This window comes from Anolis sagrei, chromosome 10, assembly GCF_037176765.1.
Source record: "Anolis sagrei isolate rAnoSag1 chromosome 10, rAnoSag1.mat, whole genome shotgun sequence".
Lineage (NCBI taxonomy): Eukaryota > Metazoa > Chordata > Lepidosauria > Squamata > Dactyloidae > Anolis > Anolis sagrei.
In genome coordinates, this window is record NC_090030.1 from 13,028,803 (window position 1) to 13,051,853 (window position 23,051).

At 41.8% G+C, this 23,051-nt stretch overlaps 1 protein-coding gene across 1 annotated transcript in view; it reads right to left on the reverse strand.

The window, feature by feature from the left end:
• RPS6KA6 (ribosomal protein S6 kinase A6) overlaps nucleotides 1-23,051 on the reverse strand; it is an 88,543-nt gene that overhangs the window by 11,300 nt on the left and 54,192 nt on the right. Inside the window, exons 8-16 of the mRNA XM_060756298.2 lie at nucleotides 21,751-21,788; nucleotides 19,325-19,467; nucleotides 15,894-15,964; nucleotides 12,703-12,791; nucleotides 10,415-10,479; nucleotides 7,331-7,433; nucleotides 6,321-6,445; nucleotides 3,005-3,130; nucleotides 1,521-1,610 (exon numbers count right to left, since the gene is read on the reverse strand). Coding sequence (XP_060612281.1) covers nucleotides 1,521-1,610; nucleotides 3,005-3,130; nucleotides 6,321-6,445; nucleotides 7,331-7,433; nucleotides 10,415-10,479; nucleotides 12,703-12,791; nucleotides 15,894-15,964; nucleotides 19,325-19,467; nucleotides 21,751-21,788 — 850 coding nt within the window. The remainder of the gene's footprint in view (nucleotides 1-1,520; nucleotides 1,611-3,004; nucleotides 3,131-6,320; nucleotides 6,446-7,330; nucleotides 7,434-10,414; nucleotides 10,480-12,702; nucleotides 12,792-15,893; nucleotides 15,965-19,324; nucleotides 19,468-21,750; nucleotides 21,789-23,051) is intronic.

The following is a 23,051-nucleotide window of genomic DNA, read 5'->3' on the forward strand; positions in this document are numbered from 1 at the left end:
TTTTCATACCGCTTTATGTGGGGAGGCTAATTTAACTAATTTACGACACCATAAAACATTCCAGGAGAGTGCAGAAGAATGAGGAAGTACTCCATCAAGGACTCGGTGTCACAAGTAGACGGTGAAGTGGCAACTCCCCCTGTGGCCAAAATTGAGCATACCCTCCATGAAGCCGGAAAGCTGGAATGTTAAATTGCCTCTGTGTCTGTCTATATATGTTGTATGTCTAATGGCATTGAATGTTTGCCATGTATATGTGCATTGTAATCTGCTCTGAGTCCCCTGCAGGGTGAGAAGGGCGGAATATAATAATAATAATATTAATAATAATAATAATAACCTTTATTTATACCCCGCCACCATCTCCCCAAAGGGGACTCGGGGCGGCTTACATGAGGCCAAACCCAATGATACAATACAACAAAATAAAACACAGAATGCAGACAACAAAAATTATATCAAAATAAAATACGTACGGTAGCAAAATAAGATAAATAAAACAAATTAACACAATATAAAATCGAACAGAATGGGAAGGTGAAATGGATGAGATAAAATGATAAAACACTGGATGAGGTAGGAAAGAAAATATGTAATTGAGGGGAATCCAAAAAGAATAAACAGTGGGGTAGGCTTTCAGTTTAGGGCAGGGGAAAGTGCATCATAGAGTATTAATATATACCCTATATATTAATATAAGTGCATCATAGGGTGTGTGTGTGTGTTTGTGTGTGTGTTTGTTTGTGTGTTTAAATCGGGGGGGGGGGGGAGAGAAGGATTGGAGGTGGATGTGAGATAAAATATGCTGTGACAAAGGCTGGGTTTACACTGCCATATAATTCAGTTTCCGAATGCAATTAGCTGCACTGAACTGGTGTAGACTCATATATTGCAGTTCAAACCAGGTAATCTGGATCCAGAAACTGGATTATATGGCAGTGCAAATCCAGTCTTAGTTGTGTTTTTTGGGATGCTCATCCACATTTGCACATTTCTTGAAATCATTACAGACATGACAATTACGAACAACCTAGTTTTTGCTTGCTATTCCCATGCTTATTGTCACAAACCCAGTGTTTGTGTTGGGAAATTAAAATGCATGCTCAGTTTCTTCATACCTTTCATATTATGCGTGGACTTGGTCCAACTGACCAAAAACACAACATAAATTAATAAAGGCATCAATAAAATACTATTAACTAGTAGAGTACATTATCCAGGAAGGGTTGATTAACAGATTTCTACATACACATATTGAATTATGCACTGGACTTACTTACTGAAAGTTGTATTTGCCATAATAGGAACGTGTGAGCATAGCACTGGGTTTCAGCATTTGAATTAAATATGTTGAAATGTTTAGTGTGTTTTAAAAGTTATCAGAAGGGAAAATAAATAGATAGACAGACAGACAGACAGACAGACAGACATTCAATTGGAGAAAGAACCGTAAGACAGTGGTTTACTGCCTCAACATATGCAGATGACACACTATTTCAGAAACCAGCCATAATACTTACATCTTTTAATGTGATAATATTAGGGTGCTGTCCATACCGCATCAGAATCTCAATTTCTTCAGAGGGATCTCGCTTACTTTTGTCAATTATCTAGAAAGAGCAAAGGATACGAAAAGTCACACAATATTAAGCTCAACCGTGATACCTTACAGTCCAACTCTAAGCATTTGAATGTTGAATGCAAGATTTCATAGGTAATAGCCTTTTTTGTCAGGTTCACAAGAAGTAAAATTATATTCGTAAGCACAATATTTTATTGTAAAATCTACAACTTAAAGATCTACTCTAGAACAATTCGATGACAGGGTGATGTCTTGTAAGTGTAGACTCTTGAAATCACAGCCTAGCCAAGGTGAAATCTAAAGCAACTAGAGTGTTGTAAATCAGCAGACTGAGGCCCCTGAAGCTGATGGGTTCACTGATGATTTAGAGGGGATTGTGGGATTGCCTGTGGGATTTCCTGGGGCTCAAAGTGATGAAGATTCAGGACAGGCGAATGACGCTTTTCTCTGTGAGAAATCTGGCTTAGAGGGCTTCAAGCTCAGTTAGAGGAGCCAGAAACTGCAACATCAGATAAGAAGTCATCCAAAGAATTAAGTGATACAGAAGGCTCTCAAGGAAAAGCACCTGGAGCTATGGAGATCAACAAAAGTCTTCATTTACAGATCTGAGCAGAAAATAGGCATAGTAGGTCAGAGCAACTGTGTAGGAAATTTGGTTAGAGAATGTATGGGAAATGGCATTACTTCATGGGTGCCTATTAATTAGCAAGTTGTTTACCTAAGGCAGTGGTTCTCAACCTGGGGACCCCAGATGTTTTTGGCCTACAACTTCCAGAAATCCCAGCCAGTTTACCAGCTGTTAAGATTTCTGAGAGTTGAAAGCTAAAAACATCTGGGGACCCCAGGTTGGGAAGCACTGACCTACGAGTTAGTTCAGGCAATGTAGTGTTCAAGTGAGAAGCTTGACCTTGGTTTTGAATTCAAGTATTCTGGGAGTTTCTATGTTCCCAGTTTTGGGGTTCCTGCTCAAGTTTTACTAAGTATACCTCTTGCTTGTGGACTTAAGCTGTTCTTGTGACTTTGGGCTATTCTTGGGATGAATAACAACAACAACAACAACAACAACTTTATTTGTACCCCACCACCATCTCCTCCAACGGGGACTCGGAGCAGCTTACATGGGGCCAAGCCCAAACAACAAATTACAATACAAAAATATTACCTTTGAATCTGTATGAGACATTTGGATTCCTGTTTGGTTACCACCCATTGCTAAATCTTTTTGGAATATACATCTCCTTTCTTTATTCCCGATTTTTTCCTATATTTTTATGTGTTTCTACAATAAACTGTTTGCTTATATGTTGGACTCTTGTGTGGTGCTCACAATTCATGAACATGGTAAATTTCATATAGGTTGCTGTGAATATTTAGACATCTATTTGTAATATCTATGAGAAAAAAGAGGAATCCCATACATACCTTCACAGCAAACTCCATGTTTGAAGCTATGTGAATACAACGCTTACACACCGAGTAAGAGCCAACACCAATGTCCTCCTTGAGTTCGTAAACATCTGTAAATAGTGCACTGTTCCCATGAAGTTGCTGAAAGCAGATATAAACTAGTATTATTACACCAGAATCAGAGATCCAACAATTCTCAGACATATTGGGTTTGATCCAGATTAAGTCAGAGTAGGTGGACTGAAATAAATGAGGCTGAAGTTGGCCATCACCAACTAGTCTTTATCCAACTATTTCAGAACTATTCATTAGTTGCTTCAGCAATTTGACTGAAGCAGAAAAGGAGGGACAATGAGAAGAAATAAGACTTAACTGTGACAAACAAATGAGGCCAGTCTTTTATTCATACTAATTGACTATTGATACATTTGACAGCATAAAACTGCCAATAATTGAACAATACATGGCAGTCTAAGGTTTGGCTCTGTGCAGCCAATTCGCTCACTCACTTGAAGAGTATATTATTTAGAGTACATTATTTCTCTCCCCGAAATATGGCTGTATTCATGCACCATACCATATTTTAGTATTTTACCATATTTTAGTCTGTGCACATTCAGAAGAAGACCTAGAAGCCACTCTAAACCCCTTCGCAGAAGCATACGAAAAGCTCGGCCTGTCATTGAACATCGAGAAAACCAAAGTGCTCTTCCAGCAGACACCAGCCAATCCCTCTCCAATGCCGGAAATAAAGCTTAACAGTGTAATGTTAGACAATACTGACCATTTCTGCTCCCTTGGCAGCCACCTCTCCACAAAAGTCAACATTGACACTGAAATACAACACAGCCTGAGCTCTGCGAGTGCAGCATTTTTCCAAATGAAGCACAGAGTGCCTTCTCCAGGCAATCATTCAGAGGAGATAAGCTATCCTTACCTGAAGCTATTTTTAAAGACATGGAGAAATATATTTGTGTGTCATCAGCATGTTGTAAGTCTGTATTGATGTGTTTGTTTACTGTTTCAATTTGGTTTGTTTTGTTTCTATTGTTTCTTATGGCATTGAATGTTTGCCATCTTTTGTTGGAAACCACCCTGAGATGCCTGGGAGATAGGGTGGGTTATAAATATATTATTATTATTATTATTATTATTATTATTATTATTATTATATAAATAATAAGATTAGTACACAGCAAACAAGATCACTATGCTGGCTTTTGTATTGGATCACACATCAGACACTTCCCAAGTGTCTAGGACGAATAATGTGTGCAGATCTGAGTAGGGTGGCCTGGTGGTAATTTTGTCAGCGCCGATTGTTTTTAAGTGCAGGCCAAGGTCTTTAGGCACTGCACCCAGTGTACCGATCACCACTGGGACCACCTTTTCTGGCTTGTGCCAGAGTCTTTGCAGTTCTATATTAAAATACGCATATCATGTAAGCTTGATATGATCGTGGCGCAGCTGGCTGAGTGTCAGCTGCATTAAGATCACTCTGACCAAAAGGTCATGAGTTCGAAGCCAGCCCGGGCTGGAGTGGGTGTCCAGCCATTGTGTAGCCAGTTGTCGACCTTTGCAACCCAAAAGACAGTTGCATCTGTCAAGTAGGAAAATAAGGGACCACCTTGTGTGGGAGGCTAAATTTAACTAATTTATGAGGCCATAAAGAAAGAAGACTCCGGGGAATGTGGAATGCGGAAGAACTTCATCGGTGTCATTGATGGACGATGAAAAGCAGCAGCTCCCCTGGCGGCCAGAAAAAAAGTTAAATAGCCTTTGTCTGTTAAATGTTGTTTGTCAAACTGGCATTGAATGTTTGCCATATATGTGTTTACTGTAATCCGCCCTGAGTCCCCTGCGGGGTGAGAAGGGCGGAATATAAGAACTGTAAATAAATAAATAAATAAATAAATAAATTTTCCAGTTGCTTCTCATCAATTCTGCTGTCACCCGCAATTGCAACATCGACAATCCATACTTGGTTTTTTCCCACGGTCGTGAGGTCAGGAGTATTGTGCTCCAATACTCTGTCAAGCTATGTTGTTGTTGTTGTTATATTGATAACACCCTGCTCCATGCCTACTGACAATCTCGTCTAGTGGCTTCATGAAAATATTAAAGAGCACCTTGTGGGATAACACACAACAGCTCCTGTTTTGAGGAGCAGCTATCCCCAAGCACCACCCTCTGGAAACTGACTGAGAGCTACGACCAGAACCACGAGTTAAGAGCTTGCTTTCTAACCCATTTGCCATATTGACGATGCAGATTAAAGCTCTGACAAGTCATTTTCCGCAACATGTGAAGACATGCTGTACCCATGCTGCCCAGTGCCGAAATGCATAAGGGGGTCTGAATGAATTAACCACGCAACTGGAAGAACCGCTTTAACAGGAACTATCAATTGCATTGAGTGTTTTACTTGGCATCAGTCGGCTGAAACCTGAGATCTTGCCATTCAACAAGGCAAGGCTGAGATCGCGAAATTGAATGGGTATGCAGCATTGAGGAGAGGCACAGTGTGCCTTCCTACATTGACCAAACACCTGAAAAGGGCTCAACTGCAGTTAGCAGAACCATATAAACTATTATCCTGATACTGCCTTGTTTGAAAGTTTTGTGTGTGTGTGTGTCAGGAGCATATTGAGAAACTGCAAGTCGCTTCTGGTGTGAAAGAATTGGCCGCCTGCAAGGACGTTGCCCAGGGGATGCCCGGATGTTTTGATGTTTTACCATCCTTCTGGGAAGCTTCATGTCCCTACGAGGGGAGCTGGAGCTGACAGAGGGAGCTCATCCACACTCTCCCTGGATTTGAACCTCTAACCTGTCAATCTTCAGTTCTGTCGGCACAAGGGTTTAACCCACTGTGCCACCGGGGGCTCCTGTTTGAAAGTTGTCATGGTTAGAATGATAATAAACAGTTGTTACGTGAAGTTTCCCAAACTTTTTGAAACTTTGAAAGAGGAGAGTGCATGACTTCGAGGCTCAGAGCAATTTGTTCTTGTTTGTACATGTTGTGTCCTACAATGATATAGCACAATATGCAAACATGGACATTTTTGTGTGACCCAGATCCTAATGAGAAGCCAACTGCCTAAACTGGTATGTTAAATGTAGAGAGGATTAAAAACCTCCTCCCGCAATCTAGGAACCAGAAATTGCCCAAACCAGCTCTTAAGACTCCTGAGTCTCTTATTACGGTGTCTAACCTCCTAATGTACCAGTTGTTATGGAACAGAACAACTGAGGTTATTAAAATAAGTAACATTTACTTATAGTTTAAAACACAATACAAGTTGTAATAATTCTGTAAGCATAGAGGAGTTACCTGTACTATTGGCAATATATTGTTGAGAGGGGAGATTTTGTGGTCTTCGATGGCAGTCGTTGCAACAAAGCTAAAGCCTTTGAAGAGCTGGTGCGCATTAGCACTGGGAGGAACCCCAGGAGAATCTGAGAGTGGAATTCACATTATGTTAGATCATTCATCATGCATTTGCAACTCTGTATTGACTTGATATTAATGCTGAAACACAGTATTTAAAAGCCAATCAAAACAAATAAAGACAAACATAACTTAATGTAACATAGGGTTGTTGTAGGTTTTTTCGGGATATATGGCCATGGTCTAGAGGCATTCTCTCTTGACGCTTCGCCTGCATCTATGGCAAGCATCCTCAGAGGTAGTGAGGTCTGTTGGAACTAGGAAAAAGGGTTTATATATCTGTGGAATAACCAGGGTGGGACAAAGGACTATTGTATGCTGGAACTAGGTGTGAATGTTTCAACTGACGACCTTGATTAGCATTTGATTGCCTGGCAGTGCCTGGAGCAATCTTTTGTTGAGAGGTGATTAGATGTCCTTGTTTGTTTCCTCTCTGTTGTTTTGCTGTTGTAATTTTAGAGTTTGCTCCAGGCACTGTCAGGACATTATATGCTAATCAAGGTGGTCAATTCAAATATTCACACCTAGATCCAACAGACAAGAGTTCTTTGTCCCACCCTGGTCATTGCACAGATATTTAAACCCTTTTTCCTAGTTCCAACAGACCTCACAACCTCTGAGGATGCTTGCCATAGATGCAGGCGAAACGTCAGGAGAGAATGCCTCTAGAACATGGTCATATAACCTGAAAAAACCTACAACAACCCAGTGATTCCAGCCATGAAAGCCTTCGACAATACATTAATGTAACACAGTTTTACTATTTTACTTTTTTTCTTTAAAGTATTATATCTTCAATTTTTGCCAATTGCTTGAGAGACCCTGATTTTAATGTAATGATTTTATTGTAATTAGGAGAACAGAATACTTTTCCTTCATTTTAATAGCGTTACCTTTTGGAGTTTTTGCTGTGAATTCCGGGTCAAAACAAAACGTGTCCTCTGGCCTTCCAGAAGCAGGTTTAAACGGGGGCTGAATCTCTCTTCTGTATAACTTCTAGAATGGGAATCACAACATATTTATTATTATAGATTTATTTATGTATCATGTCAGAAGCAAATTGAGGATATGGTTATAATGTTTTTAAAAACCCAAGAAAGTTAAAAAATTGACACTATATTAGATTTCCTTTGACCAGAAGCTGGCCATTTGGAGTGCCTCTGCTGTTGCTGTGAGAAGGTCTGCCATTGTGCGTGTCAGGGCTCAGGTTGCATTGTAGTAGGTGGTCAGTGGTTTACTCTTCTCCACACTCGCATGTCGTGGACTCCACTTTGAACCCCATTTCTTAAGGTTAGCTCTGCATCTTGTGGTGCCAGAGCACAGTCTGTCATCTAGTCTTCTGAATGCTCAAAAGGGAATATCTCATTTGGTCTTAGCTACTGATTGAGGATCAAGGTTTTAGCCTGACACTTTTGGACTTTCGCTTGCTGAGGTGTTCCTACAAGTATCTCTGTAGAACTTATGAAGCTATTTCTTGATTTAAGGGATCATATCCAAACGGGATGAGCCGGAGATGTCACTGCCTTGGTCCTTTCATTATTGGCTGCTACTTCCTGACAGATGTCAGATGGTGCAATACCGGCTAAACAGTATAATTTCTCCATTGGTGTGAGGTGCAGACATCCTGTGATAAGGTGGCATGTCTCATTAAGAGTGACATCCGCTGTTTTAACATGATGAGATGTATTCCATACTGGCCATGCGTACTCAGCAGCAGAGTAGCAAAGCGCAAGGGCAGATGTTTTCACTGTGTCTGGTTGTGACCCCCAGGTTGTGCCAGTCAGTTTTCACATTATATTGTTTCTACTATCCACTTTTTGCTTGATATTCAAGCCGTGCTTCTTGTAAGTCAGAGCACAGTCAAAGTGACTCCCAGGTATTTGGGCATTGAATGCTGCAATGCTCCAGTGGGTTTCCCTCCCAGGTAATCCTCAGAGTTTGAGATGCTTGTCTAAGATGAAAAGCACACGTCTGAATTTGGATGGATTAGGGATCAGTTGGTTTTCCCTGTAATAGGCAGTAAGAGCACCTAAAGCTTTGGAGAGCTTCTGTTTAACAACCCCAAAGCTCCCTGCTTGAGTGGTGATGGCATGATCATCAACATAGATTAGATGAAAAGCACCCATCTGAGTTTTAGATGGATTAGGAATTGGGAATTACGAATTATTATAACTGATCACTCATTAAATCCAATTTGGGACCTCTGCTCATGGGAAGCTTTTTGCTCCAATGGAGGCTTCCGCAAAATTAAGGATATGATTTTCTTGAAATCTCTTGTGCCACTTCATAGGCTCTTTGAAAGGATCAACCAACCCTTTGGAACATATGCTTCTTAAATTGTGGGCCCCAACCCCAAGTAAGGTCTCCATAGCTCAATGGTAAAGCACAAAAAATTGGCAACAATAAAAGATTTCTGAATGCCACACATTTGCACAAATCTGTTTGCAGTGTTTACAGTGGACTCAGCAGAAGATGCTTCAGCCGGACTCCACAAAAAGGAACATCAGCCTGTTTAGCAAGCCTTGCAAATGCTAGTTTATTATCAGAAAATGCTTGATTTTTAGACTCTTGTATACACCTATATACCTAGGGCCATGTAAAAATGTATTGGGTGGAAAAGTGGTTACAAGTGGAAAAAAGACCTCACAATCTCCGAGGATGCTTGCCATAGATGCAGGCAAAATGTCAGGAGAGAATGCTTCTAGAACATGGCCATATATTCTGGAAAACCTACAACAAACCAGTGATTCCAGCCATGACAGCCTTTGACAATACAATCTAGAGCAGTGTTTCTCAACCTGGGAGTCGGCACCCCTGGGGGAGTCGCGAGGGGGTGTCAGAGGGGTTACCAAAGACCATCCAAAAACATAGTATTATCTGTTGGTCATGGGGATTCTGTGTGGGAAGTTTGGTCCAATTCCATCGCTGATGGGGTTCAGAATGCTCTTTGATTGTAGGTGAGGTATAAGTCCCTGCAACTAAAACTCCCTAATGTCAAAGTCTATCCCCCCCCCCCCCCCCAAGTCCACCAGTGTTCACATTTGGGCATATTGAGTATCCCTGCCAAGTTTGGTCCAGATCCATCATTGTTTGAGTCCACAGTGCTCTCTGGATGTAGGTGAACTACAACTCCATAACTCAAGGTCAATGCCCACCAAACTGTTCCACTATTTTCTGTTGGTCATGGGAGTTCTGTGTGCCAAGTTTTGTTCAATTCCATTGTTGGAGTTCAGAAAGCTCTTTGATGCTCTTTGATTGTAGGTGAACTATAAATCCCAGAAACTACTACTCCCAAATGACAAAAACAATTCCCCCCAATCCCACCAGTATTCAAACTTGGGAATATCAGGTATTTGTACCAAACTTGGTCCAGTGAACACATCCTGCATATCCGATATTTATATTACGATTCATAACAGTGGCAAAATTACAGTTATGAAGTAGCAATGAAAATAATGTTCTGGTTGGGGGTCACCACAACATGAAGAACTGTATTAAGGGGTCACAGCATTTGGAAGGTTGAGAAACACTGATCTAGAGCAAAGCCTTCTTATTGGAGGAACACAACCAGATGCAACCATTATGTGCGACACATAACCTACCTCTCGAATACTAATGCATCAATGGGTGAAAATATAAATGCTACTCTTTATGTTGGATTAGCTTAGTTTTCTATGGTGAATTTGGAAAAAAATATCTATATGCCACACAAAGCAAAAAGGGAAAAAGTAGCAGCATTTCCTACTCATTTGAAATACAAAAAGAAGGAGGGAAAAGACAGGAAACCAGGACATCTCTTGCACACACTGTCTCTGTTTATCTTTATTCCCTTTGATACAGATGACAAAAGTATGTGCTGGCTGTGTTTGCTTCATCTGCTTGACATATTTTCCCTCTTTTAAAAGATGGTATATTTATAAAATGTCTTAACTTCACTACAAGTAAAACAGTAATTCGCACTTCTTCTAGGCACTTACATTCCAGTCAATGGTCGAAAAGAAAGGATGCCTCTTTATTTCTTCTACTCCATCAGAACCAGCTCCTATAATGATAGGCGATAGAAGTCTTGAAATTACTGAGAATCAAACAGCATGAGGAAATATATTCCAGTGCCCATAACAAACATTAAATTCCCATACATTTCTCTGCTCTAGTTTCAAAACAAAAGGAACTTTGCAAAGCGGTTTGCAATTGGATAGAATGAGCAGCGGGTGAAAAGGAAACAAATGGACACTAGTAGTTGGACTTCCTCAAGACTGTCTTAGATAGTACTTTATGAACCCCACATAGATACCAAAAACTGTGACGTGCAACTTCCATTATATACAGTGGGGGAATAAAATGCTATCTTCTCTATAGAAAGGAACAATCAAAGTTTGCTTTTAGGACTTTTTTGGAGAGTGGAATATTTTCAAGCCATAGGTGATAGAATATGTGAATGCAGAATCCACTGACATGTCTAGCTAATACATCTAAAGAGAAATGTGAAAGACTGCATCATCCACAAAGGACCATCAGGTAATCTTATAGATCAGTGGTTCCCAACCTTTTTTTGACCAGGGACCACTTTGACCAGGGTCCACTCTCCAACATTAGTACCAAAAGGGTTCCAAATCAGTTTTTGGCCAACTTTAGATTCAGGTTTGGGGTGCTGATTCAGAAAATTGCATTGGATAGACCACATCAGTTCTAGTTTCTGATATAGAACATATGCCATGGTCAGTGGCAGGGAGCCACCAGTGGCACAGTGGGTTAAACCCTTGTGCTGGCAGGACTGAAGACCGACAGGTCGCACGTTCGAATCCCAGGAGAGAGAGGATGAGATCCCCCTGTCAGCTCCAGCTCCCCTTGCGGGGGCATGAGAGAAGCCTCCCAAAAGGATGGTAAAATGTCAAAAACACCTGGGCGTCTCCTGGCAACGACCTTACAGACAGCCAATTCTCTCACACCAGAAGCGATTTACAGTTTTGAATCCAGGGAGAGCACAGATGAGCTCCCTCTGTAAGCTCCAGCTCCCCATGCGGGGGCATGAGAAGGGAAGGATGGGAAAACATTAAAAACATCTGGGCATCCCCTGGGCAATGACCCTGCAGACAGCCAATTCTCTCACATCAGAAGCAATTTGCAGTTTCGAATCCAGGGAGACCTCAGATGAATTCCCTTTGTCAGCTCCAGATCCTCATGTAGGGGCATGAGAGAAGCCTCCCAAAAGGATGGTAAAACATTAAAAACATCTGGGTGTTCCCTGGGCAACGATCTTGCAGACAGCCAATTCTCTCACACCAGAAGCGATTTGCAGTTTCGAATCCAGGGAAAGCACAGATGAGTTCCCTTTGTCAGCTCCAGCTCTTCATGTAGGGGCATGAGAGAAGCCTCCCAAAGGAGCTAAAAATAAAATAAAATAAAATAAAGAGGAAGGAGGCTCGTGGACCAGATTTTTATCCTTGGGACCCACTGGTGGTTCGCGGGCCACAGATTAAGAACCACTATTCCAACTGCAATGTTCCAATGTTATAATATGGATGCATGAATCAAGATCCATCCAAGTGACAACACATTTATTTATTTATTTCCAATATTTATATACCACCCCTCTCAGCCCTGAGGCGACTCGGAGCGTTCAAAATCAATTGGTCAGAAGTATCTGGAGACTCAAATCTGCCTTGCTCAACAGTGTAACATTTTTAGCAATCTGGGTCCTGGCACAGATACTCTCTTTTACTTACAAGTCCCAAGGTACATCTAGTATTGCATGGTCAAAAGAATCCTTCTTTTCTTAAGCTGCCCTCTTAATTTTACCTATGGTCCAAGCTCAGATATGCCATCCAGTAGTCACCATCTGCTCACCCACAGAAAACCATATTCAATAATCTAGAGCTGATGTGGTCTATCCAATGCAATTTTCTGAATTGGCACCCCAAATAACCCCAGGAATAAGCCTAAAAACGAAGACACCCAAGGCACCCCTGCTTCCAGGTGGCACATGAAATGGTTCCACTCGTCAGGACGGAGAGAGGAGGAGAAGCACAGTCAGGAGGCTTGTTGTTGTGCCTTTTGTGGATAGTCAGCCTCTCCCCTCCCGACATCCCCGTTGCCTCAGCACTATAAGAGAGTTTCGCGAGACCAGCTGCTCTCATTGCAATAATGTAGTAACAGTGAGGCTGTGGACCATATTTTAGTTCTTGTGGACCACTAGTGGTCCACAGACTGCAGGTTGGGAACCACTGATCTAGATCAGGGAAGACTGGTCTAGGAATTAACTTACCTAATCTATTTGCAGGGTTTCTTTTGAACAACATCCTCAGAAGACTCTGAGCTTCAGGACTAAGGAATTGTGGCATTCCAAGCTTTGCTCTGCACACAAAAATGAGGTTTTATTAAAAATTCAGAATGTACTCACTAGACAGCAAATTAGATGAGGCTAAGGCAAACAGTGATGAGAAAAGGGAACTGAAATCATCCAAATACATAAAAGTGCATTTAGAAGAAGTTTTAAGTATTCAGGTCACTAATACTACATATTATAACATGTACAAGGTAATGCTTTCCAGCTTATTTTGACTAAAATATTGTTGTAAATACATCTCCCTATGGGGTGTACATCACCTAAGTAGTTACTTGGTAGAGTTATTTAATTCAAATACTGCTGAGCTCCATATTCCATCCTTAAAGTTCATGTTGGAGTTCAGCCTGTGATTGTGTTTCAGGATCAGGGTGCTTTGGATGTGGGGAATGATGTAAATGAGGTTTAAGATGGCAATGGTTTGGTCTGTGATATTGATGCAGAGAATGACATAGAGACACCAGTTCAAAGTGTAGTTTCCCATGAGAATGTTCCTACAGGGTATAGGGATGATGGTTTACTCTCTGAATTGCTTCCAGAGAGTTCCCAGGATTTGGGGTTGAAAACAATTCAGCACCTGCAGAAACTAATGAGCATATAGATAGGCAGGCGGAAATTAGTCAAAACAGACAGGCTGGGCAATGCCTTCGAGGTTCTGCCAGGCTTCAACAGAAAAAGATAAGGGCTGCTCAAGGAAAGTGAAACCAATTTCTGAGTGCTTGGAAAGGCTTAAAAGTTCCAAGCATGGAAAATATTGCCAGGTGAAGCAGTGTATAGAATCTTGCTAAGTTCTTGTCCTCGTCTCATAGAAGCCTTGCTTGGAAGATTCATATTTAAGGATTTCTTGTTTCCTGGTTTGGTTTTTGTCTCTTTGATTATCTGCTCATGCCTTGGATCAACATTTCCTGGTTCTTTGGATTTTGTTAGAGAGTTATACACTTTGTTTTTGGACATTGCTGAACTTTACCTTGGACTAATTTGTTTTTGCTTATCTTTTTACCTAATTGGATGTACGTATTCCTTTAAAGTGTCTTGTTTACTTTGCTGTTTTTACTTATCTTTAATAAAAGGATTGCTTTCCCTATTCAACATGTGGTGTTTTAAAATCAGAGGGTTATTCCTGTCCTGGAGTGCAACAGTTCACGACTACTGAAGTGATGCCCCAACCCTAACTATGCAATCTTGCAAACAACCAACTGTCTAGAAAGCATATGTAACGTTGTAGAGATATGTCCAAAATGTATGAAATAACAGCTTAACATTGGCACAAACAACTGGCACAATCCCAAAACAAGTTTCCTGCAATGCATTGGCTGAATGCCATGGCTAGCGACACTGTGTCATCTTTGTAAGCAACCCTTTTGTCACCATAATTTTAAGCATTAAACTACTTCCCTCAAAACTCATGGCATGTCAACGTTGCAACATGAAAAAGTAGAAAACAACAGGAAAATGGGAAGAAAATATTACAGATGGATAGATTTAAAAGAAGAAAGCAATGGCCTTCTGTTTGCAAGACCTCCACAGATATGATAATAATAAAATCTCTTGGAAGCCTCCCATTTATAGTGTCTTATAAATTGAAGCAAATTCAACAGTCAATAACAAGAGTGTTGTAAGCTCTTACTTTATTGGGGCTGTGGTGGGGAACTGGGTAAAACACTTGTGCTGCTGAACTGCTGAGCTGAAGGTTGGTAGTTCGAATCAACGGGATACAGTGAGCTCCTGCTGTTAGCCCTAGCTCCTGCCAACCTATGGTAAAGGTAAAGCTTTTGACTTGACATTAAGTCCAGCCGTGTCCGACTCTGGGGGTTGGTGCTCATCTCCATTTCTAAGCCAAAGAGCCAGCATTGTCCATAGACACCTCCAAGGTCATGTGTCCAGCATGACTGCAGGGAGCGCCATTACCTTCCTGCAGAAGCGGTATCTATTGATCTACTCACATTTGCATGTTTTCAACTGCTAGGTTGGCAGAAGCTGGGGCTAACAGCATAAGCTCACCCTGCTCCCTGGATTTGAACCTGCAACCTTTCGATCAGCAAGTTCAGCAGCTCAGCGGTTTAACCCACTGTGCTCCCTAGCAGTTTGAAAACATCCAAATGTGAGTAGATAAATAGGTACCGCCTTGGTGGGAAAGGTATAAGACCATCCAAGCAGTCATGCCAGTCATACGACCAGGAGGTGACAACACAGGCTCCTTGGCTTGGAAATGGAGAAGCCTTTGCCTTTGTTTGTGTTTGTGTGTCTCATTGTATTGTAACAAGATACTGAATGTATTGTTGAAGGCTTTCATGACTGGAATCACTAGGTTCTTGTGGGTTTTTTCGGGCTATAGGGCCATGTTCTAGAGGCATTTCTCCTGACGTTTCGCCTGCATCTATGGCAAGCATCCTCAGAGGTAGTGAGGATGCTTGCCATAGATGCAGGCAAAACGTCAGGAGAAATGCCTCTAGAATATGGCCCTATAGCCCGAAAAAACCCATAAGAACCTAAGATACTGAATGTTTGCCAGTATCTGTTAACATTGTAATCTGCTCTTGAGTCCCCACAGGGAAAAGGGTGGATTATAAATAAAATGTTATTATTTATTTACTTTAATTTATACTTATGTATAAATACTGATGATAATAATGGATATTTATTACAGTTAATTTTCCTCACTTTATTATTTCTCACAAGTGTAAAATATTGATGATTATAAAGTATCACTAAAATACAATGTAGGTAAAGGTAAAGGTTTTCCCCTGACATTAAGTCCAGTCGTGTCTGACTCTGGGGGTTGGTGCTCACCTCCATTTCTAAGCCAAAGAGCCAGTGTTGTCCATAGACACCTCCAAGGTCATGAGGCCAGCATGACTGCATGGTGCGCCGTTACCTTCTCCCAGACCTATTGATCTACTCACATTTGCATGTCTTCGAACTGCTAGGTTGGCAGAAGCTGGGGCTGACAGTGGGAGCTCACCCCGCTCCCCAGATTTGAACCTGTGACCTTTCAATCAGCAAGTTCAGCAGCTCAGCGGTTTAACCCACTGTCTCCGAAACCTCCATATTATAACTTGCACATACAGAAAAGTAAAACAACGAATCGAAAGAGTAAACAGAAAATTACTTACTTGAGGATCATATTCATGGTTTCATTTCGATCTTTACCTTGAAATGGCAACGTACCAGTAAGCATTTCAAACTAGAAAATAAATAGACCACATTTAGAAATGTAGATTCCAGATCATTCCAAGAAAAAAGCAATTACTCCAAACTTTCTTTTATCCTATTTTAGCTGCTTTACATTCTTTACTTAGTAGTGTTAACGTGACAGCAACGCCATGGATAGAAAAGAGTTTAATATTAAACAGTGAGTTTAATACACCATGAAAAATGTAAAATGATGGTTTACCCTGATCTCCCTCCCCCTTTTTCTCCCTCTCTGTTTTCCCCTCTGTCTCTCCAGATGTCAAAGTAATATTTCAGACAAAACCCTCTGAAAGATTAAAATTAATCTCTGTGGGAATTTTACAGTACATTACAGCCACACAAAATACATGTAATAATAGAATCGTCAACCAATCACGTCTCTATACAAAGACACTGCTCTATACCAAGCTGCTATAGTTACTACTTTACTACACCTTTTTTCACTTAGTATTCTTTCCTCTGGGTTGCTGTGAATTTTCCGGGCTGTCTGTCCATGTTCCAGAAGCATTCTCTCCTGACATTTCGCCTGCATCTATGGCAGGCATCCTCAGAGGTTGTGAGGTCTCTTGGAAACTAGGAAAATGGGGTTTATATATCTGTGGAACATCCAGGGTGGGAGAAAGAACTCTTGTCTGGTGTGAATGTTGTAATTGGCCACCTTGATTAACATTGAATGGCCTTGCAACTTCAAAGCCTGGCTTCTAGCCTGGGGGAATACTTGCACCGGGACTGTGGCACAGCTGTCTGAGTGTCAGCTGCATTAAGATCACTTCTGACCATAAAGTCATGAGTTCGAAGTCAGAAAGGGTCAGAGTGAGCTTCCAACCAATTGTGTAGCTTGTTGTTGACCTTTTCAACCCGAAAGACAGTTGCATCTGTCAAGTAGGAAAATTAGGTACCACCTATGTGTGGGGAGGCTAAATTAACTAATTTATGAGGCCGTAAAAAAGACTCCAGCAAAACACTCCAGGAAAAGCATGCGGGGAATGCAGAAGTACTTCCTCAGTGTCGCAGATGGACGATGAAAGCGACAGCTCCCCTAGCAGCCAGAAAAAATTAAATAGCTGTAAATAAATAATAAATAATACTTTGTAAGGAGGTATTAGCTGTCTGTTTGAGGCAACCGTATACCATGAAGCAGTGGACAGATCTACATAGGGACTACCAAACACAGCATGCTCAAGGAACATGAAAGGCACTGCCGACTACTTCAACCAGAGAAGTCAGCCATAGCAGAGCACCTGACGAACCAACCTGGACACAGCTTATTATTTGAGAACATAGAAGTGCTGGACCACTCCAACAACCACCATGTCAGACTACACAGAGAAGCCATTAAAATCTACAAGTGTGTGGACAATTTCAACAGAAAAGAGGAAACCATGAAAATGAACCAAACTTGCTACCAGTATTAAAAAAAACCCTCTAAAATCAGGACAGTAAACAAAGAGCAACACTCAAAAAACAGGGGAATTCCAGACAGGAAACAATCAGGGCCAGTTAACACCTCACAACAAAGGATTCCTCCATGCAGGAAGAAGCCAGAGCTTGAAGCAGCAAAGTCATTCAATGCTAATCAAGCTGACCAATTGCAACATTCACACTTGCCTCAAACAGATAAGAGTAATTTCTCCCGCCCTGGACAGTCCACAGATATATAAACTTCACTTGCCCAGTTTCCAACAGACCTCACAACCTCTGAGGATGCCTGCCACAGATGTGGGTGAAATGTCAGGAGAGAATGCTACTGGAACATGGCCAGATAGCCCGGAAAACTCACAGCAACCCAGTGGTTCTAGCTATGAAAACCTTCAACAACACATTATTTCCTCTGTTCTCAGTTACATCTTTTTGTGAAACTGTTTTTTATCCCTCTCAGTGAAATATTGCAAAATGTATGAGTGGTGTTCATTATTTACTGTCTTGATTCTGGTGTTTTTTTTAATACTGGTAACCAGAATGTGTTCACTTTCACTGTTTCCTCCTTTCTGTTGAAATTGTCCATGTTGTTATTTATTCGTTCAGTTGCTTCCAACTCTTCATGACCTCATGGACCACCCACGCCAGAGCTCCCTGTTGGCCGTCACCTCCCCCAGCAACTTCAGGGTCAAGCCAGTCACTTCGAGGATACCATCCACCTATCTTGCCCTTGGTCGGCCCCTCTTCCTTGGCTCGGCCTGCCATTGAACATCGAGAAAACCAAAGTGCTGTTCCAGCAGTCACCAGCCAATCCCTCTCCAATGCCAGAGATACCGCTTAATGGTATAACATTAGAAAATGTTGATCATTTCCGCTACCTTGCAGCCACTTCTCCACCAAAGTCAACATTGACACCGAAATAAAACACCGCCTGAGCTCTGCGAGTGCAGCATTTTTCCGAATGAAGCAGAGAGTGTTTGAGGACTGGGACATTTGTAGAGATACCAAGGTGCTTGTCTATGAAGCTATTGTCCTCCCAACCCTGTTATACGCTTGCGAGATGTGGACAGTCTACAGACGTCACATGCAACTGCTGGAACGATTCCATCAGCGCAGCCTTCGGAAAATCCTGCAAATCTCTTGGGAAGACAGGCGGACAAACGTCAGCGTGCTGGAAAAAGCAAAGACTACCAGCACTGAAGCGATGGTCCTCCGCCATCAACTCCCCTGGACCGGCCACGTTGTCCGGATGCCCGACCACTGTCTCCCAAAGCAGTTGCTCTACTATGAACTCAAGAACGGAAGATGGAATGTTGGTGGTCAGGAAAAGAGCTTTAAAGATGGGCTCAAAGCCAACCTTAAAAACTCTGGCATAGACACTGAGAACTGGGAAGCTCTGGCCCTTGAGTGCTCCAGTTGGAGGTCAGCTGTGACCAACAGTGCTGCAGAATTTGAAGAGGCACGAATGAAGGGTGAAAGAGAGAAATGTGCCAAGAGGAAGGCACATCAAGCCAACCCCGACTGAGACCACCTTCCATCTGGAAACCAATGCCCTCACTGCAGAAGATGCAGATCAAGAAGATGCAGATCAAGAATAGGGCTCCACAGTCACTTACGGACCCACCGCCAGGACACCGAACTTGGAGGACCATGATCCTTGGACTATGAGGGATTGCCTAAGTGTCTTCTCTAAGCTTTCCTTTCTCCTCATGATGTGGCCAAAGGACTTCATCTTTGCCTCTAATATCTTTCCCTCCAATGAGCAGTCGGGCTTTATTTCCTGGAGTATGGACTGGTTCAAAAGCATCTATCTTCCGTCGCTCAGTCTTCCTTACAGAAAACGCACGGCAACCCAGTGATTCTGGCCATGAAGGCCTTCAACAATATCTAATATCTTCAAGTTATAAAAAACAGGCAATGAAATATACATTACCATAAGGACACCAAACGACCACCAGTCTGCACTTTGGTTGTGGCCTCGCCGGTTCACCACTTCAGGGGCCATGTACTCAACGGTGCCGCAGAAGGAATAGGCTTTCTTCTCTTGGTCGACCGATTCTTTGCTGAGGCCAAAGTCTAAAACAGTATTATAAAGGAACACCAAGAAAAGACACTTTGTGCAAAGACAGCAACAGAACATAAAACCAAAACCAAAAAGTGAATCATTGGGTTGCTTTGAGTTTTCCAGGCTGTGTGGCCATGTTCCAGAAGCATTATCTCCAGAGAATGCTTCCGGAACATGGCCATACAGCCTGGAAAGCTCAGCAAACCCAGTGATTCCAGCCATGAAAGCCTTCGACAACACAAAAAAGTGAATGTTAGGACATAAATGTCATACCCAACGCCCGCAAGGGGAACCCGGGCATGACAACATAGAACAGCATAGATCTCGTATTTATACAGTGGGTTGCTGTGAGTTTTTTGGACTGCATGGCCATGTTCCACTGATTGACTTTGCATAGCTACCCAGTAATGTTGTTTTTATTTGTAATGTGAAGTTGTCCCCTTGTAAGCCATCCCAAGTCCCTTCAGGGAGATGGTGGTGGGGTATAAAAATAAAGCCGTTGTTGTTGTTGTTGTTGTTGTTGTTGTTGTTGTTGTTGTTGTTAGAAACACAACAAGATGAGTCCACAGCAGACACTCTGCTTGTTGTTATATTGGATCACACGTCAGACGCTTCCCAAGTGTCTAGGACTGTGTGATGTATCGGCAAATAATGCGTGCAGATCCCAGTAAGGTGGCCTTCTACAGCTGGCAGATGGTAATTTTGTCAGTGCCGATTGTGTTTAAGTGCAGACCAAGGTCTTTAGGCACTGCACCCAGTGTGCCGATTACCACTGGGACCACTTTTACTGGTTTGTGCCAGAGTATATATTATATTATATTATATTATATTATATTATTATTATTATTATTATTATTATTATGCTATTCAAGCTTGCTAATTGCAACATTCACACTTGTTTTAAATAGACAAGGGCTCATCCTCCCATCCTGGACATTCCACAGAGATAGATAGATAGATAGATATATTCCACTCAACTCATTGCCAACAGAATCTCTGAAGATGCCAGCCACAGATACAGGTGAAACAGATGGAGAGAATGCTGCTGGACATAGCCATGCAGTCCCCAAAACTCACAGCAACCCAGTGATTCCAGCCATGAAAGCCTTTGATATTATATTTATCTTACAAGGGGATCTTTGAAGCCAACCATAAGGCTGAAATGAGTTGGACACTCCCGTTTTAGAAGTTCCAAAATACTCACAAACACAAAACTGCCCACCTGATTGGCTAAGACAATGACATCTTTGCTTTCTGATACTTCAATGAACAGAGGCTTTGGATCTATGCTGTAGCATCATGCCTTTATCTGCATTTTTGTCAACCACCACTACCTACAAATTGGCCCATCTTGCCATACTTATATTGGATTGTTGTAGGTTTTTTGGGGTGTACGGCCATGTTCTAGAAGCATTTTCTCCTGACATTTTGCCTGCATCTATGGCAGGCATCCTCAGAGGTTGTGAAGTCTGTTGGAAACTAGGTAAATGGAGTTTATATATCTGTGGAAACTATAAACCCTATTTTCCTAGTTTCCAACAGACCTCCCATCCTCTGAGGATGCCTGCCATAGATGGAGGCAAAACGTCAGGAGAGACTGCTTCTAGAACATGGTCATACAGTCCAAAAAACCTACAACAACCCAGTGATTCCGGCCATGAAAGCCTTCGACAATACATGAAAAGGGTCTTCTTTGGTTTCCACTATGATATGTACCATAGTAAACAATGGCAGAAATACAGAAGTTATATTTGGTTCACTTTTAAGAAAAACAATTGTGTAACTGTCTGTGCCAAATAATGAGCTTTAAAAAATATGATGGCCAAACAGTGTAGTAAAATAGATAAAATGTGTAAATGAGGCATTAACCAGACAACCGCATGCACCCACCACACTACTTAAACCCATAGTGATCCTGGAATAATATTCAGAAATTTCTCCCAAATGCCATTTTAGGATTATTTTATATTGTCACATGAACTAAAGGCTTTATCATTCTGCAAAATCCTCATCTCCTTGCTTCTTGCTAAAAGCAAAAGATCACACACTTCCAGCCTTTTAATCTCTGTGATTACTCTTCTTCAGAAAGGCAGATGTTTGTATGATGTAGATTGGCTCAGGTATAGGATTTGGGGTTCAACGAAAGTTAGACTGAAAATGAATGTGGATAAATAAATATCCAGGAACAACACGATCCAATTTTTATAACTCTGTTTTCATAGATATGTAGGCAATTAAAAAATACATTTTAAATGGTATACTAACAAACATAATATGAATAAAACTTGGCCTACCTGTTAACTTGATATGTCCTGCTTCGTCAAGCAAAATGCTGAAAATTAAAATTCAGATTCACCAACACTTAACAGGAATATTTATAAGACATTTTAGTATAGCAATAGCACAAATAAGGATTAGGTTAACATTATGTATATAGTCCAGGGGTTCTCAAACTGTTTCAGCCGCAAAGCTCTTTTTGAAATAAATATTTCTCGTGGAGCCCCAAGAAATGTTTATATATTATTAGCTTGGGTAGCCCTAACCAGCATTGCCTGGGTTATTTGAAAAAAGTCAGTTTTTTAATTGTACAAAATGCATATGGATGTGGGTGAACTACAACTCACATCATGCCAGGTTAACTCCCCAAAACTCCATCAGTACTTTACGGTTGTTATGTTGGGCAAGTTGGCTCATTTGGGGGGGGGGGGGGATTCAGTGTGCTCTCTGGCTGCAGGGTAAACTACAACTCTCAGTTTGGTGACTTAGTCCCCTCAAATCCCTCCAGTAGGTTGAGTTAGTCATGGAGGTTCTGTCTGCCAAGTTTGGTCCAGGTCCATCATCTGTGGAGGTCACAGTTTCTCTGGTTGTGTGTGAACTACAACTCCCAGAAAGGAAGGTTAGTTCCCCCCAAATCCCTCTGGTAACCAGTTTTGGCATATCAGGTATCTGTGCCAAGTTTGGTCCGGATCCATCAGTGTTTGTGTTCACAGTGTTTTCTGGATGCAAGTAAACTTTTGTTGTTGTTGTTCATTCGTTCAGTCGCTTCCAACTCTTCGTGACCTCATGGACCAGCCCACGCCAGAGCTCCCTGTCGGCCGTCACCACCCCCAGCTCCTTCAAGGTCAGTCCAGTCACTTCAAGGATGCTATCCATCCATCTTGCCCTTGGTCGGCCCCTCTTCCTTTTACCTTCCACTTTCCCCAACATAATTGTCTTCTCCAGGCTTTCCTGTCTCCTCATGATGTGGCCAAAGGACTTCAACTTTGTCTCTAGTATCCTTCCCTCCAGTGAGAAGCCGGGCTTTATTTCCTGGAGGATGGACTGGTTGGATCTTCTCACGGTCCAAGGCACTCTCAGAACTTTCCTCCAACACCACAGTTCAAAAGCATCTCTCTTCCTTCGCTCAGCCTTCCCTAAGGTCCAGCTCTCGCATCCGTAGGTTACTACAGGGAATACCATTGCTTTAACTATGCGGATCTTTGTTGCCAGTCTGATGTCTCTGCTCTTCACTATTTTATTGAGATTGGTCATTGCTCTCCTCCCAAGAAGTAAGTGTCTCCTGATTTCCTGGCTGCAGTCTGCATCTGCAGTCATT